General features: G+C 42.2%; 1 protein-coding gene across 1 annotated transcript; it reads left to right on the plus strand.

The window, feature by feature from the left end:
* The first annotated feature begins 1,188 nt into the window (after window positions 1–1,188).
* Window positions 1,189–19,792, plus strand: LOC136445062 (polycystin-1-like protein 2). Its single transcript, XM_066442916.1, has 30 exons — window positions 1,189–1,192; window positions 1,967–2,081; window positions 3,870–4,058; window positions 4,903–5,054; window positions 5,340–5,571; window positions 7,205–7,469; window positions 8,132–8,294; window positions 8,795–8,941; window positions 9,198–9,316; window positions 9,580–9,702; window positions 10,389–10,565; window positions 10,905–11,030; window positions 11,825–11,936; window positions 12,864–12,967; window positions 13,754–13,867; window positions 14,059–14,199; window positions 14,445–14,525; window positions 15,004–15,219; window positions 15,428–15,600; window positions 15,841–15,953; window positions 16,156–16,301; window positions 16,807–17,040; window positions 17,280–17,381; window positions 17,538–17,716; window positions 17,942–18,007; window positions 18,144–18,251; window positions 18,517–18,730; window positions 18,940–19,036; window positions 19,173–19,303; window positions 19,703–19,792. Exons 1-30 carry the CDS (start codon window positions 1,189–1,191, stop codon window positions 19,790–19,792), a joined length of 4,233 nt encoding a protein of 1,410 aa, XP_066299013.1.
* Window positions 19,793–19,850: the final 58 nt, after the last annotated feature.

Below are 19,850 nucleotides of genomic sequence, written 5' to 3' on the forward strand. Positions count from 1 at the left end.
ACGTTCCACATAAGATATAAAGTTGATCTAATTTTTCACTGGTGTGCACATCTCTTTTTGTTGACACTGCAATAATACGCTTGTATCCACCTTAAAAAGTGTGTTCCTCCCCTTCAGAGAGAATGTTCAAACCAACAGTTTTTCCGTCCATTTTGGGTGGACGTCGTAAGAGACCCGGATGGAGCTGCCGTCTGGAGACATGGCGCGGACGGAACGGACGTTAGCCTCACATATTCAATGTAAGTTTACGTCGATGAAGATTAGACATCCAGGTAATAACGTACGCCAAAAAAGCAGTTACTCAAACAACTGGATATGATTTTGGAAACGGTCAGACGTTTCAAGTAGCATCCACTACTTTTCGTCAGTGACTGTGAGCAATTCATAGTTTGTGGTTATAAACCTGCTGTTCGACTGATCTTGCTCACAGTCACTGACGAAAAGTAGTGGATGCTACTTGAAACGTCTGACCGTTTGAAAAATCATATCCAGTTGTTTGAGTAACTGCCTTTTTGGCGTAATGTAAGTTTACTATCATATGAATGAATGGAAGACCTTTATTGCACGTTTAAGCTCTGATGAGCTCAGTACAGGTCATGGTGACAAGCAGAAGTATAGTTACAGTGATAACTAAACGTGATATCTAACTACCGTTATGTACAGGTTTAATTTCTTCTCGCTTCTTGATTTAGGCAGTTGGAGATGTATGAGGCTACTGTTGAACGTCTTTCGTATTCGTTTAGAGATGGTATTCCGCTCGCACAGTTCAAAACTATTATATGTATAGGATATTAGAGATTCTATTTTACACAACCAGTAAATCTAACCTGCTGACGTTTCGGTGTCTATCAGACACCTTCTTCAGAGCTTCTGACTGGAGTACTGCTTCTATAAGTAGCCAAAGTAGGTGGCGCTTTTTGACACGTCAGCCGGTCAGATTTACTGGTTGTGTAAAAAAGAATCTCCAATATCCTATGTTCTATGTTCTACCTACCTGATGAAATCATTTTTGGTATTATATCCGTTATATTTTTTCAAAGGTGGTACACGAATAGAGAAGTTGACAGGTTCCGGATAGAACCAGTAGATGATCCCAGTAAGATGTGTGTTCGCGACGTGGGGTTCGGAGCTACTTCTTGGGAAGTTGCTACGTGTGACGACCTGGCCTACTTCGCCTGTGAGTTAAATATGGGTGAGTGAAAAGGTCTTGAAGTCTCTTATTTTTCAGCAGAACTGCCTCTTAAGTTGGGATATTGGAGTTTTCTTTATACACAACTAGTATCTTCTTACCTACATCTACATTAGTTACCCCCAAATAACCCCTTCAGGGGCAAAGTAGGCGGGGAGTTGAGGTCCGGGCTAAGGCGGGCAGGCCTCCAGCCTGGCACGGAACGACTCAACGGTGGGAGCCGTCGCAACCGTGCCAGGCAGGGTATCCCACTGTGGGATAGTACGGGGAAAGAAAGAGTGTTTATATGTGTCGGTTCTTGCGTGGATGGTGTAAACCTGAGGTCGTGGCTCCCCCGGGTGCGCCCCTGGGCTGGTTTCAGCAAACTGTAAGTGTCTATATCAATGTGGTTATTAACAAGTTTGTAGAAGAAGGTGAGGCGGGCGTTCCTCCTCCTTTCAGGGAGAACCTGCTGACGTTTCGATTTTGATGTTTTGACCGAAACGCCAGCAGGTAAGGAGGCACTGGTTGTGTGTACAGAAAACTCCAATATCCTTTGTTTAACCAACCTGATGAATCTATTTTTGGTTGTTTCTTAAGTTTTACACATTTGCTTGCTGTCGGGGTGCGAAGTCTCGAGTAAAAATATGTGCGCCTATATGATGTCCATAATCATGATTTTCCGCACCCATGAAAAATATGTGATCAACTGAGACTAAATACAAATTGATAAGTCTGTTACCACACCACACACCTTTTTCTCTCTGCTAAGCTTTATCTGTTTCACATTTGCAATAGACCCGGACGGTCCGGATTCTCCATGTTTCCCTACGGTTGTCCTGGACACCGGGAGTCGGCCTTACGATTCACCGTTTCAACTGCTGCGCGCTGGGGATTTCTCTACGTTTGGAAGGTACGCCTAGACTTATTGAATGAATGGATGAATAAATGAATGAATGAAAGGCCTTTATTGCACGTTTTTGCTCTGATGAGCTAAGTACAGGTCATGGTAACAAGCAGAAGTATAGTAACAGTAATAATAAAAGGTGATACATGTATCTAACTACATCTAAATACTAATTAATATCGCTATGTACAGATTCAATTTCTTCTCGCTTCTTAAGACAGTTATAGATTTATGAGAAAGAAGTTTTAACCACTCGTGCATGGGTCAGTGGGTGTTGCAGAAAAGTACAAATGATTGTCATTCGTGCCTATTGTTTTCCCCTCGGAGGATTTTTGAGCACAGTATAAAATATGACGTCGTTGTAACGTGAAAACTCAATAAAAAATTCTGGCCGTTCCAACTGTTGCGAGTTGGGGATTTTTCTACATTCGGAAGGTACGACTAGACTGTTATTGCAAGGAAAATTTCTTAACCGCCCGTGAATGAGTAATGTGTGCACAGCAGTATAGATGACTGTCATTCGTGCCTATTAGTTTCACTTAGGATTTTTGAGCACAATATACATGTAAGCTGTTCAATTACCTTGATGCAGCAATGTGTGCCCAGACGCAATGCAACACGCTCACGAAAACAGCAGTAGTGTTCTGGTCCCATCAGGCGTCTTTCAACTCAATCATATTCATGATGAAGGATGAATTTTGAAACTGTATCATTTTGAAAATGACTTGTCTGAAATGATTAACACTTCTATCACATCGTAGGGACATGTTGTAAGGGATTGCATTCGTCATTTCGGATGGTGACGTAAAGCCGGCGGCCCCGTGTATGAGGGAGCTTCGGGCGTGAGCCGCAAGCGTCAAACCTCTGCATGTAAAATAACCCAACACACTTATCGAGGAGAGTAGGGGTGACCCGTTGTGCTTGGCCAAAAACGCGAGCCGTGGCGAAGCCGCATTGCACTACCACTAACTACTTGAAAAATCATTACGCTTCACTTCAATTGAGGATGACTGCTTTACCTTACTTTACCAATGTAGTCTCTCCACCTCATACTTCAACAACCTCTCGGTTTTAGTCAATCTAACATATGCTAACAAACTTGTAATTTTGTAATTTTATTAACCAACTTCTTTTTAATCCCTCCAGTATCATTCAACTGGACTGCCTTGGAGAAGACAACATCACCTTCAAATGGAGGCTTCGCGAGACAGTATCTGAAGACCCTGCAGTTCTTGTGGACAGGAGTCACCACCTAATATCTTAGTACGATCGTTCCTGTTATTGTGCTCACCCGCCCCATAATATAAACATAAGTTAAAACGTCTGTAGTGCAGAAGAAGATACAACACATATTCACAGATATGCCTCAGTTGAAATGGATGGCGTATTGTCGATCACGGTAAAACCACAATGAATGTGAGCTGACTTGATCGACGCATGCCTCAACTCTGTCCTTTTTATCATATGGTTCTTTTGGAAACCCACAGAGGTGGAAACATGAAAAGTAGATTTGATAATGTTGCACATTCGCTTCCTTATGTTAGTATTTCATGCATCGCGGTGTCGTGGCTGTTGTAGAATGTTCCCAAATCAAATACGTACTGTTTTTTTCAGATTTTCTCTTGGCTTTTCGTTGGGCTTTCTCCTTTTTCCCTTTCTTTGTTCTCTTTGATCCAATCCCCTTACCAAAATGATAATATGGGGCACGTTTCTTTATTTGAAAATGTTTTATTTTTTAAATTTACTTCATTAGTTGATCTTTTATCAAATGATATTTCTTTTTTGGTGCTTCAGCGGTGTCATTCTGGATGACAGCTCTATCGCCATCCCCCGCAACAAGCTCTCACCTGGGAAGTACCTGTTGGTGCTGTCTGTCTCTGTGACGTATGGAGAAAACCACGACGTCACCACGGCAACGGTATCTACATGGCTTGAGATAGAAGGATCGGTACCCCGTCTTATCATCATCGGGGGGTCCAGGAGGTAGGCTCTTGCAGGCACAGGCGTCGTTTTGATATTCTCTTAGTTCTGCTCAAATATGCGCTATTGAAATAAGGTATTTTTCTATTAGGTTGATGAGGGCTGGAGCATGTCCCTGTGGTGCAGTGGTCTGCGCCTCTGTCACTTACCACTTCTGGTTCAAATTATTCGGAACCAGAAGGCGCGCCCGGGTAGGATATGTCTGGATAAGAGGCGCACCAAGTCATACCAAAGACTTCATAAAAATGGTACATACTTCTGAAACAGTATGGAAGTTAAACACACTCCACTGCCAGTGGACTAGCCCCCTGCTGCAGTGATTGCACCACAGTGTGGCCCAGGGCTATGAAACGGAGATGGGCGCATTATGGTGTGGAGGACTTTATCTTAATGTCACTGCCATCTCTATGCAACAGACGACACGAACTATGTGCTAAGTTTGCTACCTCCTTGTTAAGCTCCACGACGTTCACTAATTGGTTGCCTCCAAACCGTGTGAGTCTCCATGGTAAGAACCTTAGGTCTAAATACCAGTTAACGCAATTCAAATGTAGAACCGGCAGATATAGAAAGACTACACTTCCGTACCTGGTTGACCTTCTCAATAACAAAGCGCCGCAGATAAGCACTTAGTAGGTATATATTTTAAATTGAGTCTTGTTAATTAAGATATGTGATGTTTTATTGTATGTATATCTGTTTGCTTTTAGACTGATTGTCTGAATTTCAGTTCAGCCAAGAGGCTGCCTTTGTATGTTGTGTCATGGGACGACAATAATAAACCATTCATATATATATTAACTTGATGAGGGCTGATTGATGCGCGTGTATTTGTTCTGACATCTAGGTCCCAAAGCGGCGGCCACCTGATGGATGCTGAGGCAGGTCCCCGACCCGCTTACGGCGGAGAGGACGGAGAAGTGCACGACGATTCCGAGAGGATGGGTCTGAACCCGTATCCGGCTGGGCAGTGGATCTGGACATGCCGACTTCCTAACGGTATAGTTTTATATGTCGCATTATTGATTTGATTTTGATTTTATTAGAATTGCATCAGTGCAATACACGTGGGACACAGACAGCTATTGCTGGTGTGTTGACCCACAAATTTTTACACCTGGGTGGAGTGAGGAAAGTCGTTTTAAGTGCCTTTCCCAAGGGCATAACAGTCATGTCAGGGGATTCGAACCCAGAACATCCGGGTCCTGTGTCAAACACTCTCTCACCATCACGCCAACACGGTGTGAGTACAACAAAAATCAAGCATGACTGTCTGTCTTTCAGGAAGTGACTGTGGACAGCAGTTCAGGGTCGAAAATGAGTATCAGACATCTATTCATAGATATTGGTATTTTGGTGACGAAGTCGACAACATATCGCACCGAAAGGCCACATCGGGAACCTTCATCATGCGAGTTGAATACACCGGGTGGAACGGCGATAAAGATGTCGACTACTTCCCTTATGAGCAAGAGGTGACCCTCATTCCTGCCGGACTCCCCACCTGCAGAATAAGGTGAAGAAGTCTGTTTGTTTGTTTGTATCTGTTTGTTTGCATTGCATACCCGGTAAACCGAATCAAGGCGTAACACACCAGGTTTGTACTGAAGAGTACAAGCTGCATATCCGGACAGATTTATATGATCCGCACACACCGGGAAAGACCCCTACTCTTTTCGATAAGTGTGTTGGGTTCTTTATCGTGCTTGATGTGTGGCTCTCCTCAAACACGGGACCTCCATTTAACGTCCTATCCGAGGGATGTCCCTAACCGAAGCTAGGTACTCATTTTCACCTGAGTTAAGTGGGAAAAGTCGTGTAAAGTGCCTTTCCCAAGGGCACAACGTCAACGGGATAAATCAGGGAACCCCGGATTTAGTCGTCGAGTTAACTTTAGTTCAGCAAATTGCATTCTCATTGGTAACTATGACAAAACATTACACGAGGTATTTTGTTTTATCTGAAAATATAGCAGTGACAAAAACAAAGTGGCGCTACACTCAAGTTATACAACTGATTTTGTCAGCGCCACTTAACAAAGATACAAACCTCCAGACCCGGCCTGCCAAATCGACTTTGATTTATGGTATATGATTTGGATTTGACGCTCGGTTGTGAATATATTATCATTTTGGTTACTTATTGTTCATTACTTTATGTTATTTCCTTGTTATGTTATTGAGTCTGTTTATGTTGTTCTGTACAGGACACGCCTGAAAAAAAGCAGTGTGTTTAGCGCTGAGTGCGCCTACCCTGTATAAAGAAAACAGAAATAGATAAATAAATAAATAAATGAATATTTATATATGTATATACAGATCCAAACGGGGTAGTTCTAACTGGTGACGACTTTGTTGGCCGTAGAATTGCAATTGCAGTTTAAGTTCCTTTTAACACCTTCCCCCTCATCTTCGTTCTTGAGGGGTAATGGATACAGACTTCGTCATGATCTTATTCTGAATGCAGTTAGTCACCAACACGACTCACGGTTACATTCCGATGTTAGATAATAATAACTTTATTGCACAACAATTGTACAAGGTACAAAGTATGGCATTCACTGGCACATAGATAACATTCTATTAGGCTAATCAGTCTATCTTATACAATATAGTGCAGTAGTATGGGATGACAATGGAATTTCATTGGAGGAGTTTCTAACGTCTAGACATTCTTTGATATATTTCCCAATGTGTACCATGCATGGGTTGTCACATGTCATTATGTACTTCAATTTGCTATTCAATTCCATTGAGATAAATTCTGGTAAATCCGACGATAGCATTGAGCATGGTGAATTACGTATATCAAAATATTTGGGACATACAATCAAAGAGTGATATTCGTCTTCAACTACCTCTGGACAAAATGGACAAACCCTCTGGTGGATAGGAAGTTTTTGAAATCTCCTCGTTTCTATACTTAATTTATGACAGCCAATTCTGAGTTTTGTGATTGACCTACGTACGTGAAGGCTCTTAATGTTTGAAAGGTGATTTTCTTGCTTATAATTCTTGTTTAAGGTAGAAAGAAAGGGAAGTTTGGAATTGTTTCGAATAGCGCAATGCCAATTTTGTATATAAATATCTTGTAGACGTTGTCGTAGCTGAGTGTTGATTATATCTATATGGTATGACGTCTACAACTAGATGTACTCCTGGCGACAACTGCAACTACCTGGCCACCAAGTTTGACCTGAGACTGCGGCTGTGGACGGAGTGCGAGATAAACAAGCCGTATAGCGACTGGGATTACGGTAGATGGTATAAACTGGATGAGCTGGGGCCAGAGCACTCCTTCTACTGGAGCCTGAAGCAGTCCCCGGATGAGTTCAGTGGTGGTATTGACTGGGGGAACGACACACTGACGGGCAGGGATCAATCAGAACTGATCGTCAAAGGCAACGTGTTCACGGTAAGAGTCATTAGTTGTTCTCACAGTCGCTGGTTTGCCTTACATTGTGGTCGAAAGGGACCAACGAAGTGTGGCCCATTCACGCCAACAGTGAAAAGGCTGATCCTCAATGTGAATTGTTATAGAGTCTACATGATATAACTCCTTCCTTCCTTCCTTCCTTCCTTCCTTCCTTCCTTCCTTCCTTCCTTCCTTCCTTCCTTCCTTCCTTCCTTCCTTCCTTCCTTCCTTCCTTCCTTCCTTCCTTCTTTCCTTCCTTCCTTCCTTGATTCGTGTATTCCTTCCTGTCTTCATTCATTAAGCTTGTTTTTACGGGAGAACGACCAGCATATACATTGTGCTCCCTACTTCTTTAGGTTCCAGGAGAGTACATCTTACGGCTGGAAATCCTCCCTTCCTTCCTTCCTTCCTTCCTTCCTTCCTTCCTTCCTTCCTTCCTTCCTTCCTTCCTTCCTTCCTTCCTCCCTCCCTCCCTCCCTCCCTCCCTCCCTCCCTCCCTCCCTCCCTCCCTCCCTCCCTCCCTCCCTCCCTCCCTCCCTCCCTTCCTTCCTTCCTTCCTTCCTTCCTTCCTTCCTTCCTTCCTTCCTTCCTTCCTTCCATTCATTAGGCTAGTTTTTACGGGAGAACTACCAGCATATACATTGTCCTTCCTTCTTCTTTAGATGCCAGGAGAGTACATCTTACGTCTGGACATCCTGACTAACGGTACCCTATGTACCACCGGCAGCTGCAGCTATGCAGAGTGGAAGTTCACCATCCCGGTTCCGCCTGCGAACGCGCGTGAACCCGTCTGTGCTGCAAACATCCCAGTACCTCTCTCCTCTGGTGAGGAATTTTTCGGAAAATTATCAGGGAATATGGAAAAATACATTTTGGACATTTTGAGGTACTTCTTATGATAGGGGTGAGCTCGAGGTCATTCAATATAAAAGCTTAATTTACAGAAGTTGAAAAATCTTCTGTCCTCTATCACGTAATCATGAAATTACTTGAATTAGTTTTGTGTTAGTAAAAGACATAAGTAATTTTTACAATCATAATAACCACGTTTTGTGCCCTGCTAATTCTAATGTTCCCAATATACAAACGGATAGCCTACTTTAAACGTTAATTACGAAGTCGTGAATGCAGCAGCGAATTAAAAGCGTGAGGAAGTCCTGTCCTGTATCATGTATCTTTGCCTCATTTCTTTTTGGTGTCCAAGACCTTGAAATTATCCATGCAAATGTCCAATAAGAGAATATTTTTAGACGATTTTTCCTTGTGCTGTGTTAGCCAAAACATGACGAATTACACTAACCGTGTTTTCATTATCTCTTTAACAGTCGAGTGCAACGGGAATCAGTCGTTCAGTAAGATGAACGAATCGTGGACGGGAGACGGCTGTGAATGCCGGGAAGTCTCCAACCTTTGTACCGGAGGACCAACCGAAGGAGTCGCCCTGACCACTAGATTTGACTTAAGCTGCCTCGGTATGTTCACCTGTGTTTGCCATACCCAAGGAACAAGCTTATCGATACATTTCACCCGTTGGAGATGTTTACGAACATAACATTTGGACCTCTACTTCTGGTTTCATTTTCCATCGCAAGTGCATTCCTTCTGGTTGCACATGCAACAGAACAAATGATAATGATAAGAATTTGATATTGTCTCCAAATGCAAACATTAGTTATCACACAGTTTGACGTTTGAGTAAATCGTATATTTTCTGATTTCTACCAATAGACTTTGAAGGCCAAGGAGCGATTCGCTACGAGTTCTACTACAAAACAAGAGCCACAGCTTTCGTCAGTACTTTGAAGACTTCCGATTCTGGACATAACAACTTATTCTACTATGGAATGGTAAGTTATAAAATAGTCGAGTACATCACATCTACCATAGGTATGTAAAATGTTAATTGCTTTGTACAGTTGCCAGGTCATTGTCGAGTGTGGGGCACATAAGAGTGACCATATTAAAATCCTACTTTGTTTTATTTTTTACCACGATTGCGTTAATGGTTATGTGGCCATTTTTTTTTTGTGTGTGTGTACAATATACATAAAGGATGTCTCTGTATTGCACCTTACATGATCCTCATTGAACATTGAATGTTTTGAAACAGTCGCCGTCGCCACTTCCGTTCAAGCTCCCGTCCGGGTTAGCTTCTGATGACTACAAGGTCTTCATTCTCGTGGAGATAATCGACCAGGAAGGAACGAGGAAAACAAGTGAACTGGAGCTGACGGTAAGGGGGATGTTGTAAACCAAATCAGCAGTGATAACACGTCGACAATAGGTGTAGGAGCTGAAATGTTCAAGAGGATTATCAAAGTCCACTCTAAGTCGGTTTGTTCTAATTTGCAGTTAGAATATCATAATGGACAGTGGCGTGTGTTTTTTTGGTATATTTAACCTCCTTGGTTTTTTGTACAACATTTGAGCAGGGTTTTAGTAACCGAGTATGTAGTTATTTTCCTTTAAGATTTACTACATGAGCATCATCATTGCAGACGTCAGAAGAAACAATCGGATTTAAAACAAACTTTTCCATGTAGAGTTATAGTGTTATACGTCCATGAGGAAACAAATGGAATATGTTTCGTGGGATAATTGTTTAACAAGTCTTGCTGATAACAGGTTTGGCTGCCTACCTTTGATGATGTTTTTGATAATGATGATGATGAGAAATACATATTATTGCAAGACTGTTAAAGAGGGCAATCCGAAGATTTTACAACCACTTTAGCTGAACATATCATGATTGTAGACAAAGATGTAATTCGTACCTTCCAACATCTTGGTAGTCTGTTGCAAAAGTGCTGTCATGACTGGAGCTAGGTCATGTTCGGCAATACTGCGGTCCCAAACTTATATGAGTCTGCATCTTACCGTTCTTCATGTAGTTTTGATATGTGTGCATACTTATAACAGGTTCGGCTGCCTACCTTTGAGGAACTGCTCACCGCTATCGACGCCACCAACGCTGAAGTGGAGACCGCCATCCGCTGGGGAAACAAAATGGAGGCCGTGCACTTAAGTACCATCACAGCGGCAACTCTTAATAACATCCGCTCTGAAGGAGCTTATGGAGTGGTGGACTGGAGGGAAGTAAGTGCAACAATTCTTTAAAATGGAGTGGCTATGTGCATGTTAGAATTAACTAAAAAGTAAAAACTGTCATTGAATATCTTACCTATCTTTTATTTGCTTTATGCAAACATTATTTATAAAAGACACATTCTTGACGTACCTCTGTGGTCACGGGCAGTCCAAAAGTATTCTACTAGGCCTCTTGTGTATTAATATTACCTTCAATGAAAAATGGTTTAGTTCTAACTTGACATACATTAACTGCCTCCTGGGCAGGGATTGTGGTCTGAACTTAGAAACATTCACTGTTTTTGCGAGTCTTATGTTTTTTATTGTTTAAAATGAATCGCGTTCTAGGCACGACAGGCGATCATCTATAACGTTGGGAGAGTTCCTATAGAGAACGTTGAATCCGCCATCCAGTCATCCGAGTCTCTCATTCAGGCCACTCACTATGACGACGAGGTCACGGCAGACGCACAGGTTTCTTTATTTTGATGCAGTTACCAATCCCACACGAACTCTTCGCTTACTCATAATCGATCAACAGAGTTAAGTCTATAGCTAAGCATCTACAGTGAATCTCAAAAGTAAAATATTTTTTGTATGTCTGTACTGGTACCAACATTCCTAATGTTTTGTTTCATATTCTTTGCCATGGAAAATTACCACAACACAAGTGTTCTCATTTTAGAAAAACGGTGTACTGTAGACACAGCGGGGCTTCCTAATTCCGTAAGATACACTCTGGGTATTTTTGCACATTACTGCACTCTATATTGCCGATACATACCTGGTCGTAACCATGATATCAATTCCATTAACATTGAACTCATCAAATTATTTACCTCGGATATTACTCATGGTTCGTCATTCAAAACACATCATTGTTTGATCGGCACCTCTATGGTTCACGTTTGACCGAGTAAGGTGCTGGCTACAATGGGTCAAAAGACACTTTGAAGGCTTAAGCTATTATTACAGTACTATATTAGCTTACGTTTGTGAAGGTTAGACATCCAGATAAACAATATATATAAAGAAATTCAAACTCTACTACTGGATAAGGATTCGGAGATTTATTTCCGGACGTTTCGAGTGACATCCATCACTCTTCAATTCTTCAGCGTCACTAAAATGAACTAACAGAACTAACCAGTACAATAACTAGAAAAACGGTTTTACATGACAAATCACACAGTCATGCATAAGAGGTATTGAAATGTAAAACAAGATGGGAAGGTTCCTATGGCTTTAGCTTACACATATCCCTATAGACCAGTGCCGCGGGACAGCTGTACAACATGGCGAAGTTTGTTACCCAGAAGGTTAACCAGGGAGACGTGACTCAGGACATGGTGGAGAGGCTGTCGGGTATGGTCTTTACAGGTTAGATACTGTCATGGCATTATGCATCTATAAACATTTTGCTCCATTCAGCTTGCCTACTGCCTACCTACGTGCTCAGGCCAGAAAATGGTCCCTTGCTTTCCAGGAGGATCCTCCATGTAGTCCTGTCCCTTGCCGTAGCCTCTGCTTAGATAACAAAAAATCACAAAATTGTCAATATTTTCACATTGATCAGAGTAAATGAAAATATTTGGGATTAAGACGACTGTGCATTAGGTAAAAAATTAATTTTTTTTTTTTTTCCCTCTTTATTGGCTTTTCAAAAGGAAATCATACATTCAAATGATATATAAAAGCTGGATATACATGGGTCACAAAAACTAGATAAAAACCAGGACATTGTGTACATATAGAATACAACACGGGGTATTCCGTATCACCCGAGGTACCAGCCCGACCGCGGGTCGGATCGCCCGACGGCCGTAGGCCGGAGGGTGATCCGACCCGCGGGAGGGCTGGGACCGAGGGTGATGCGGAATACAACGTGTTGTATTTTATTTATGTCATACCTTGGCCATACCCACCCGAGAAAACACACATTTCAATGCGGAATGCGCCAGAAGTTGAGAGAGTTTTGTGTCCTCGAACAAGAAACTGTAGCAACATTGATTCCAATCTCCGAATCCGGTATTCGAATTTCCGACGGCCGCGCAACCGGCGCGTTCGAAATGCGTTCGAAATATTCTATGGAAGCCTGTGTGATAACCCTCCCGAACCCTATGTGATCCGGATAGTTATCACACGGTCCGGAACACCCGTATCAGGCCCAGGCATGACATAAGGAAGTAGTACACACTCACAGAAACAAACAATAGCCTCCCTTAAAATATCAAGTATCATTTGCTACTAATCAACATTGTTTATGAAGTATCAGATGAATATCAGTATTAGTTTTGTATATTCCAGGTGCTTATAATGTCTTCAAAAGCTCTGAAGTCGTTGCAGGCTGGAAACACAACGGAAATGGGCCACCTGAAGACGCGAACACGACTGAAGCAACTTTGCTTAAGGTAAAGAGCTGTTAGTAGTACTATCAGTTGATCACATCGTCTAACACGCCTGCTTACATCACAAATGTTAGAACCTATCGCCACTGCCATGCAGATGTTAAAGGGGCATATTGTGACATGAGCATAAAACAAAATTCTTTGTTTTTGATTATTTTTCTACATCATTAGTTGAATCTACCTTATTACACTGCACGGCAATATTCATCACGTACGGATGCGACTTTGTAGTGTCGTGCGAACGTCTTGAAAAAAATTATATACGCAATCCCCATAGCCGCTTGAATTGGCCGCCATCTTGTCCAACATTCCGACGAACCACCGAACACGCGATCGAACGCCCGACGTTCTGAAGTTTGTTCACTTGTGGTGATTTTCCTGTGACGCTCGAACTCTGACCATAACGGTCGATTCGGATTTTTCGTAGCGTTCTATGCTGGCTTATTTGCATATTAACTTGCGGGACGCAAGTTTATATGTAGATGAACCAGATTTTACACGTTTTGCGTTTTTCGTCGTTTATCAATGGTGGAAATGTGACAAAATGACGGGAATATGTTGGAAATAAGTAACAAATAAGTTACAAATGTGAATCTTAGTGTAGATCTTTCAAATTCTTACTATTTGTAGTTTTTGCCCACCAGATTCTACAATATGCCCCTTTAAGGGTAGCTACAGCAATAACCAAACATCTTATCATTCACCATAAAGCTGCTCATACATACCATAGTGTGTCGTCTTTAGTGTACAATGCTATAATCACTATATAATTGCTGATTGAAATTACAGAATCGTAACGCTACCACCGTGGCTTTTCGAGCCATAGATGAACTTACTGACCAGATCCTGAAAGGGAAACGGCCGCGTGAAGTCGTGACAATGATATCATCGCAGGACTTTCAGGTAGATGTAAAATGCAAAGTAATATTTATATATTGAAACAAGATTTATGTAAAGCACGACGTGAAAAAATTCCATAGACCTATTATGTTTGTAGTTCTGTGTATGTGTTCCTCGAACGTGCTCAGCGAAATGCACAGTGGACTTTCTCCACTTTACACGGTATTCAAACCAGTTCTTCTCACTGGTCATAGGTTGTGGTCAACAGGACTGACTGTCTCACGTGGTTCCACGATGTAAATCACACCGTTCACTTCACCAGTTTTGAGGAGGGAACCTGGTTCCGACTGCCGCCGTTACCAGTGATCATGAGGGCATACGCACGCAATACTTTGGTAATAGTTAAATGAATGGATGTGCTTGCATATCTATCGGCATTTTCTATAATTTGTTGCTTCTATGTGCCAAGAAAAAACTTCATCCTCGTGTGAAATGACATTCAATCTATCAGGCAGAATTGATGAAAGACATGTATATTATTGTGTATATGTATAAATCCATAACAAGAGTGTCCCATTTGGTAAAGATTGGAGGATATTCTGCTAATCTGCCTCTTCTAACAAATCTTTCTTCATCACAGAATCTCACAGGAACCATAGATGATGGTCAGCTCAGGACAATCAGGAGGCAGTTCTGTGAGAAAAACAGTTTTGGAACACAGGTGAGATTACAAACGTAGTAAGACTATGTTAATTGAACATGAAATACTGAACTATAAGACTGTATGATGACAATGGCTGAAATTGACAACCCACGGCTGTCCTGTGTTGGTTTGATGTAAATTGTATATGTTATGTTGTGAAACTGTATTGATCTTAAATCAACCCTCTATACAAATCGGAACACAATTCAGGTGAGCGTTAGCTAATCCCTGCTATTCTACGATTTGTGTGGAATTTGAATGAGAAATAAATAAAAAATCAATATTTCCCAGACCATCAAGAAAGTCATGCAAAGCAAAACCCCGTGTTTCCATTTAGTACTGCATCAAGTTGAGAGTAATGCTGCTTTAAGAGTGAAGCCATACCGTGTACAATGAAACGGTGTTCTGTAGCATCTGCTACATGCTCATGGCAAGTCATGCAAATAATATTTGGCCTATCAATGTCTCAAACAAGCAATCTCTCTGTACGTTTCAGGTTTTCCACAGCCGATGGAGGAATCCTTTTGAGTATGCGACAAACATCAGTCGCAGAGAGTTAGACGTAGGAATAGGAGGGCTGCATTTCAGCGACTCCTTGGAAAGAAAGGGGATTTCTGGCCTGGAGGAGCCCATAGAGTTTTCCATCCTGAGGCACAACCAGTCTGTGGCAGCTGTAGAATTTGTTGGCGTTGAAGCAAACGGGACAATTGTGGTAAAATTTGTTATCAATTTGTTTTGCATTACTGTCAAGAGCAACTTTCGGAATTGCCTTAAACGACCCGAAGCTATTGATTAAAACTGTGTTACAAAAACGTCAAAAACGTTAACATTTTTAAGTAATCCCCTTTGTCTATAGTATCAGACAAAAAACAGGTCGATCTTGGAGCGTTGGTGTCTAACGTACCGTAACTTTTTTTCAGTACACCCTCTTCAAGTACAACAGCTCCATCGACCCGGCAGACATGTTCATCTTCCTGGCCCCCAAGGATCCTCTGGTGTCCCCAACCTTTACCCTGTACCTGGCCTACGGCATCAATCCCAACGCGACTCTGTTCGACCTGACTACCACTCTTCCAACCCCCGCCAACAACATGTATGTAGCAGAGCAATCTAAATTGATACGTGTGAAACTGTTTATTCTTAGGACACTTGAAGCTATGGTTAGTTAGTTAGCCTCCTTAGTGCCACAGGTTAACCTCAACATGTCCTAGTATTTGCCTGATAAAGAGTTTGCAACAGGAGCATACATCTGTCGTCAACAAAGATAAAATTTTGATTCCAAAGAAATTAAACGAACCGAAAATCGTCAAATCACCCATTCTTGTCCTCACAGCTATTCTCTTGGACTGGATGAAAACATCACCGTGACGTCAGACCCGTACAGCTGGCACGTGCGTCTCGGAGACGTGGACATTTGGGACAGCAATGACACCAACTGGTATCTCGGTAAGTTTCGTCAGCTAGATGAACAGGTTTAAGAATTGTCTGAAATTTTTGCATTCCTAAACCGGCGACCAGCAGTTATCTTCCACGAAAAATTGGACCGACCATCATAATCATAGACGATACATGGAACAGAAACGAAATCTCGTGACCCGGTGAAAATGGTTAAATCATGTTATCTTACTGACTTTATTTGTATTTTTAGGGATTGAAACTACAAGCATAGATGGACTGGATGAAGAGGGTCGTGCAACGCAGGCCGGAACAGTGTCATTTGCAGTCTTCATTGAACCCGTAGAATGCGTTTTCTTCAACGAGAGGGGCCATTTCTGGGACCGAGGTGGTTGCGAGGTACGGGGCACCCGTAGATGATTTGTGATACAGCCAGGCTCACTTTAATACTAGAGTTACACGACCTCATGCCCTCATCAAATGATGTTAACCTTTACGACTCGACTGGTGTATGACGACTATTTTTAATTGATTATGCAATTAAAGTCCACATTTGCATAATTTCTATCAGATCATCTTCTACCTGTACCACTTGCCTTGCTCCAAAGGTATCTACCACTCAAAAATCATTACCATAGCGCGTCCAGAACACGAAATATCAAAACTTGATGTTCCTCTGCAGGACTGTAGAAAGCTGACAGGAGGATATCTAACTTTATCTTCGTTATCCCAACCCATACCCACATACAAAATGTCATAAAGATAATAACTGCTCATGTTATCCACAAACAAACGACACCAAAACATTAACCCTCTTGGCAAAGGTAAATAAAGTAGCAGTACCTTATTGAATATCTGGAAGGTCCCGACATAAGCAAGCAAGTGAAGATCTTAAATTCTGTAGGTTGGGCCTTTAACAACGACGACCCATCTCCACTGCCGCTGTGACCACTTCACCAAGTTTTCCGGCCTGGTTGCTCCAAACGAGATCAACTTTGAGCGCGCTCTCGAAGGGTTCCTGCTGAAGAACCTGATTCAGAATCCCATCGGCATCATGACGTGCTGCGTCCTGTTCTCCTTCTACATCGCCTTGTGTGTGCCTTGGACAAGGAAAAATGACGCCAAGGACCTCGGGAAGGTAACTGAAAAAGAAAGTGACTTTAATGTCCACTTTTATTTCTTTATTATTAACATGTATTCTATAGACAAGTGCAAGTGTTTACACGTGAAAAGAAATTAAATGTGTTCTACTATGATCATGAAGAACGAATATCAGTTAGCTGTCTTTCTTATAAATGACTCGACTATATGGTAGCTTTTGTGGACACTGCATATATTGTAAACCTGTGATCAATCAATCCATGTTGTTTGATTCAGATCACCACGGCAGCAATCTTCGACGACACAAAACATCCCAAACCTCGCTACTACCTGAGGGTCTTCACCGGACCGAGAGCAAACGCCGGGACAACAGCAAAGGTAACAAATGTCTTCTGCCTTTGGTAACGCTTTCTGAGAACTTCAATCAGATTTTTTACCGAAATTGAAACCTAGTTCTTTATTTCTATATATACTCTTTCGCTGTATCATCTTTGATATTCATTATTGACACTTCTATTTTCTTCTTATTCGTAGGTGTCCATCATGCTGCACGGGGCGACCAGGGAGTGCGGCCCGTTCCTCCTCCACCAGCCCTACTCCGCCATGTTTGAGAAGGGAAACATGGCCGGGTTTGTTCTGTGCACCGAGACGGACCCAGGCTGGCTCACCCACGTGCGCGTGTGGCACGACAACTCCGGGAAGGAGCCGTCCTGGTAAAACAATATTCAGCAGTCAGAACGTGTAGTACAATGTTTTAGTGTGCTCAAGTAGAAGCAAAACATACACACGTAAAGTGAAGAGGTTACTAGTGTCCCGTATTCTCAAAGACAAGGCATGAAAATCATAAAAATTAACGAGGCCCAGAACACATTAGAAAAGGAAACTACTAAGAGAAAAGGATGGGCAGTCTTACGCCTGTTCATCTTTCACATTCACAGGTTTCTGGACAGGATGATTGTGGACGATCTACTGCTTGAAGAGCAACACTATTTCCTTTGCAACAGGTAGGCATTATCATAATATTGTGTAAAAACTCTTACAATACCAGATGATCTGAAGAGTGACAAACCATCGAAGCTAGTACTGTTTGAATGCATTGATGCTCCAACGTTGTGAAGTGCACATTGGTCCCTACTGCAGGTGGTTGGCCTTTGACGAGGACGATGAACAAATTGAGCGCGTGCTGCCTGCAGCTAAGGACGAGCAGCTGGTGGCCTTCAGCACTCTGTTCGCTGATAGAACTGCAAAGTATGTTAGACCAGGATGTTGTAGTCTCAAAATTCACACTATCATGGACTTGTTGTATAAATGATATATCCATTTGATTGATTGGTTGGTTGGTTGGTTGGGTGTTTGGTTGGTTGGTTGGTTGGGTGGTTGGTTGGTTGGTTGGTTGGTTGGTTAGTTAGTTGACTGGTTGATTGATTGGCTGGTTGGTTTGTTTGTTGGTTGGTTGGTTAGTTGGACCACATGGGCAGTACGTCTAAAGCTGAACTATTTCCTTGGACCACAGGGACCTGCGAGACGGTCACATCTGGTACTCTGTGTACGGCCGCCCTGCCAGCAGCCCCTTCACCCGCACCCAGCGCGTCTCCTGCTGCCTGTCCATCATCATGTGCACCATGCTGGCAAACATCATGTTCTTCGGCCGAGGAGACGACTTCGCCCAGCCGGAACCCGTCAAGATCTTCGGGTTTGATGTGCAGATCCCGATCTCCTGGCCTCAGGTAGCAAGACTATCTAGACAGTAGTATATCCATGCTGTCGCAAATAAGAGTTAAAACTTTGATTTAGAAACCAAAAATTAAGATTGGGACCGGGGCTATAGACCAGAAAGAAGAATGCCTACTTCTGTCCCGTTATAACAGTTGCATCAACTTGCATGGTTCTGCAATGCTGCCTAAAATATACACTGTTATTTCTATCATCTAAACAGATACTCATCGGTCTCCAAAGCGCCGCGGTGGTGTTTCCTATCAACGCCATCATCATTTGGATCTTCCGGAGCGTCAAACAGCGTCCAGTCAAACAGGGTAATATTAGAAGTTTATACTTGGCTTATTGTCAGGTGGAATTTTGTTTAAAATAGCTTTAAATTTCCCTTCAATATTATCCGGTATATATTCAAGCAAATTAGCAGTTCCAACTATTCCTATCATTTACGTTTAGAAACTTCTACCGACAACCGTCCCGTCAAAAGCGACACAGGTAATTCTGCACCAATCAAGGCCTCACCTTCCACGGAACTGTCGAGCATTGAAATATACCTGATGAATGCGCCACCTTCATTGCCAGAACAGGTACGTTCTCAGAATAGTTTCCTTTGATTCATTTCAAGACTAAGCCAGCTTCTTGGTCGGTCAAAGGTATCCGTGTTTATACCTTCTCAACTCCCACTTGAGAGTGTTTACATACTGTGTTTATATATTGCTTGTTAACTGCATATATTGCTTGTTTGTATTGCATTACCCGAATGCTGTTACTTATTGTTATAGTATTTGTCTATGTCAGTTGTAATTTCTTTTTTCAGAGGTGATGTTTGATATAAGCTACTGCTAGAGTGTATCATCTCTGTGTCCTGTGATTCTTCATTTGTTTGATTAAAAAAAACTCCCACTTGTCTTGATGATAGTGATTAAGATTGAAGGATATTTGATTCTCTCAACATCAGAAGATTACTAGTTTTATCACCGTTACAGGTTCGGAGAAATGCTACACAACAGGCCAGGCAGACCAACGTCAGAGAATTGACTTCCCCAGGACAGCTCAAGTCTAAAGGTTATTTTTAAGAGCTAGAAGGAGATGATTTAACCTTTTCATGTGGCGTGAACAATACTTTAAAAAAAG

This window comes from Branchiostoma lanceolatum, chromosome 11, assembly GCF_035083965.1.
Source record: "Branchiostoma lanceolatum isolate klBraLanc5 chromosome 11, klBraLanc5.hap2, whole genome shotgun sequence".
In the NCBI taxonomy this organism is placed as follows: Eukaryota; Metazoa; Chordata; class Leptocardii; order Amphioxiformes; family Branchiostomatidae; genus Branchiostoma; species Branchiostoma lanceolatum.

Coding starts and splice junctions, on each gene's coding strand:
- LOC136445062 (XM_066442916.1), top strand. Junction 15,601..15,840: donor CCAACCCCCGCCAACAACAT/GTATGTAGCAGA, acceptor TTGTCCTCACAG/CTATTCTCTTGGACTGGATG. Junction 18,731..18,939: donor TCCCGATCTCCTGGCCTCAG/GTAGCAAGACTA, acceptor TCATCTAAACAG/ATACTCATCGGTCTCCAAAG.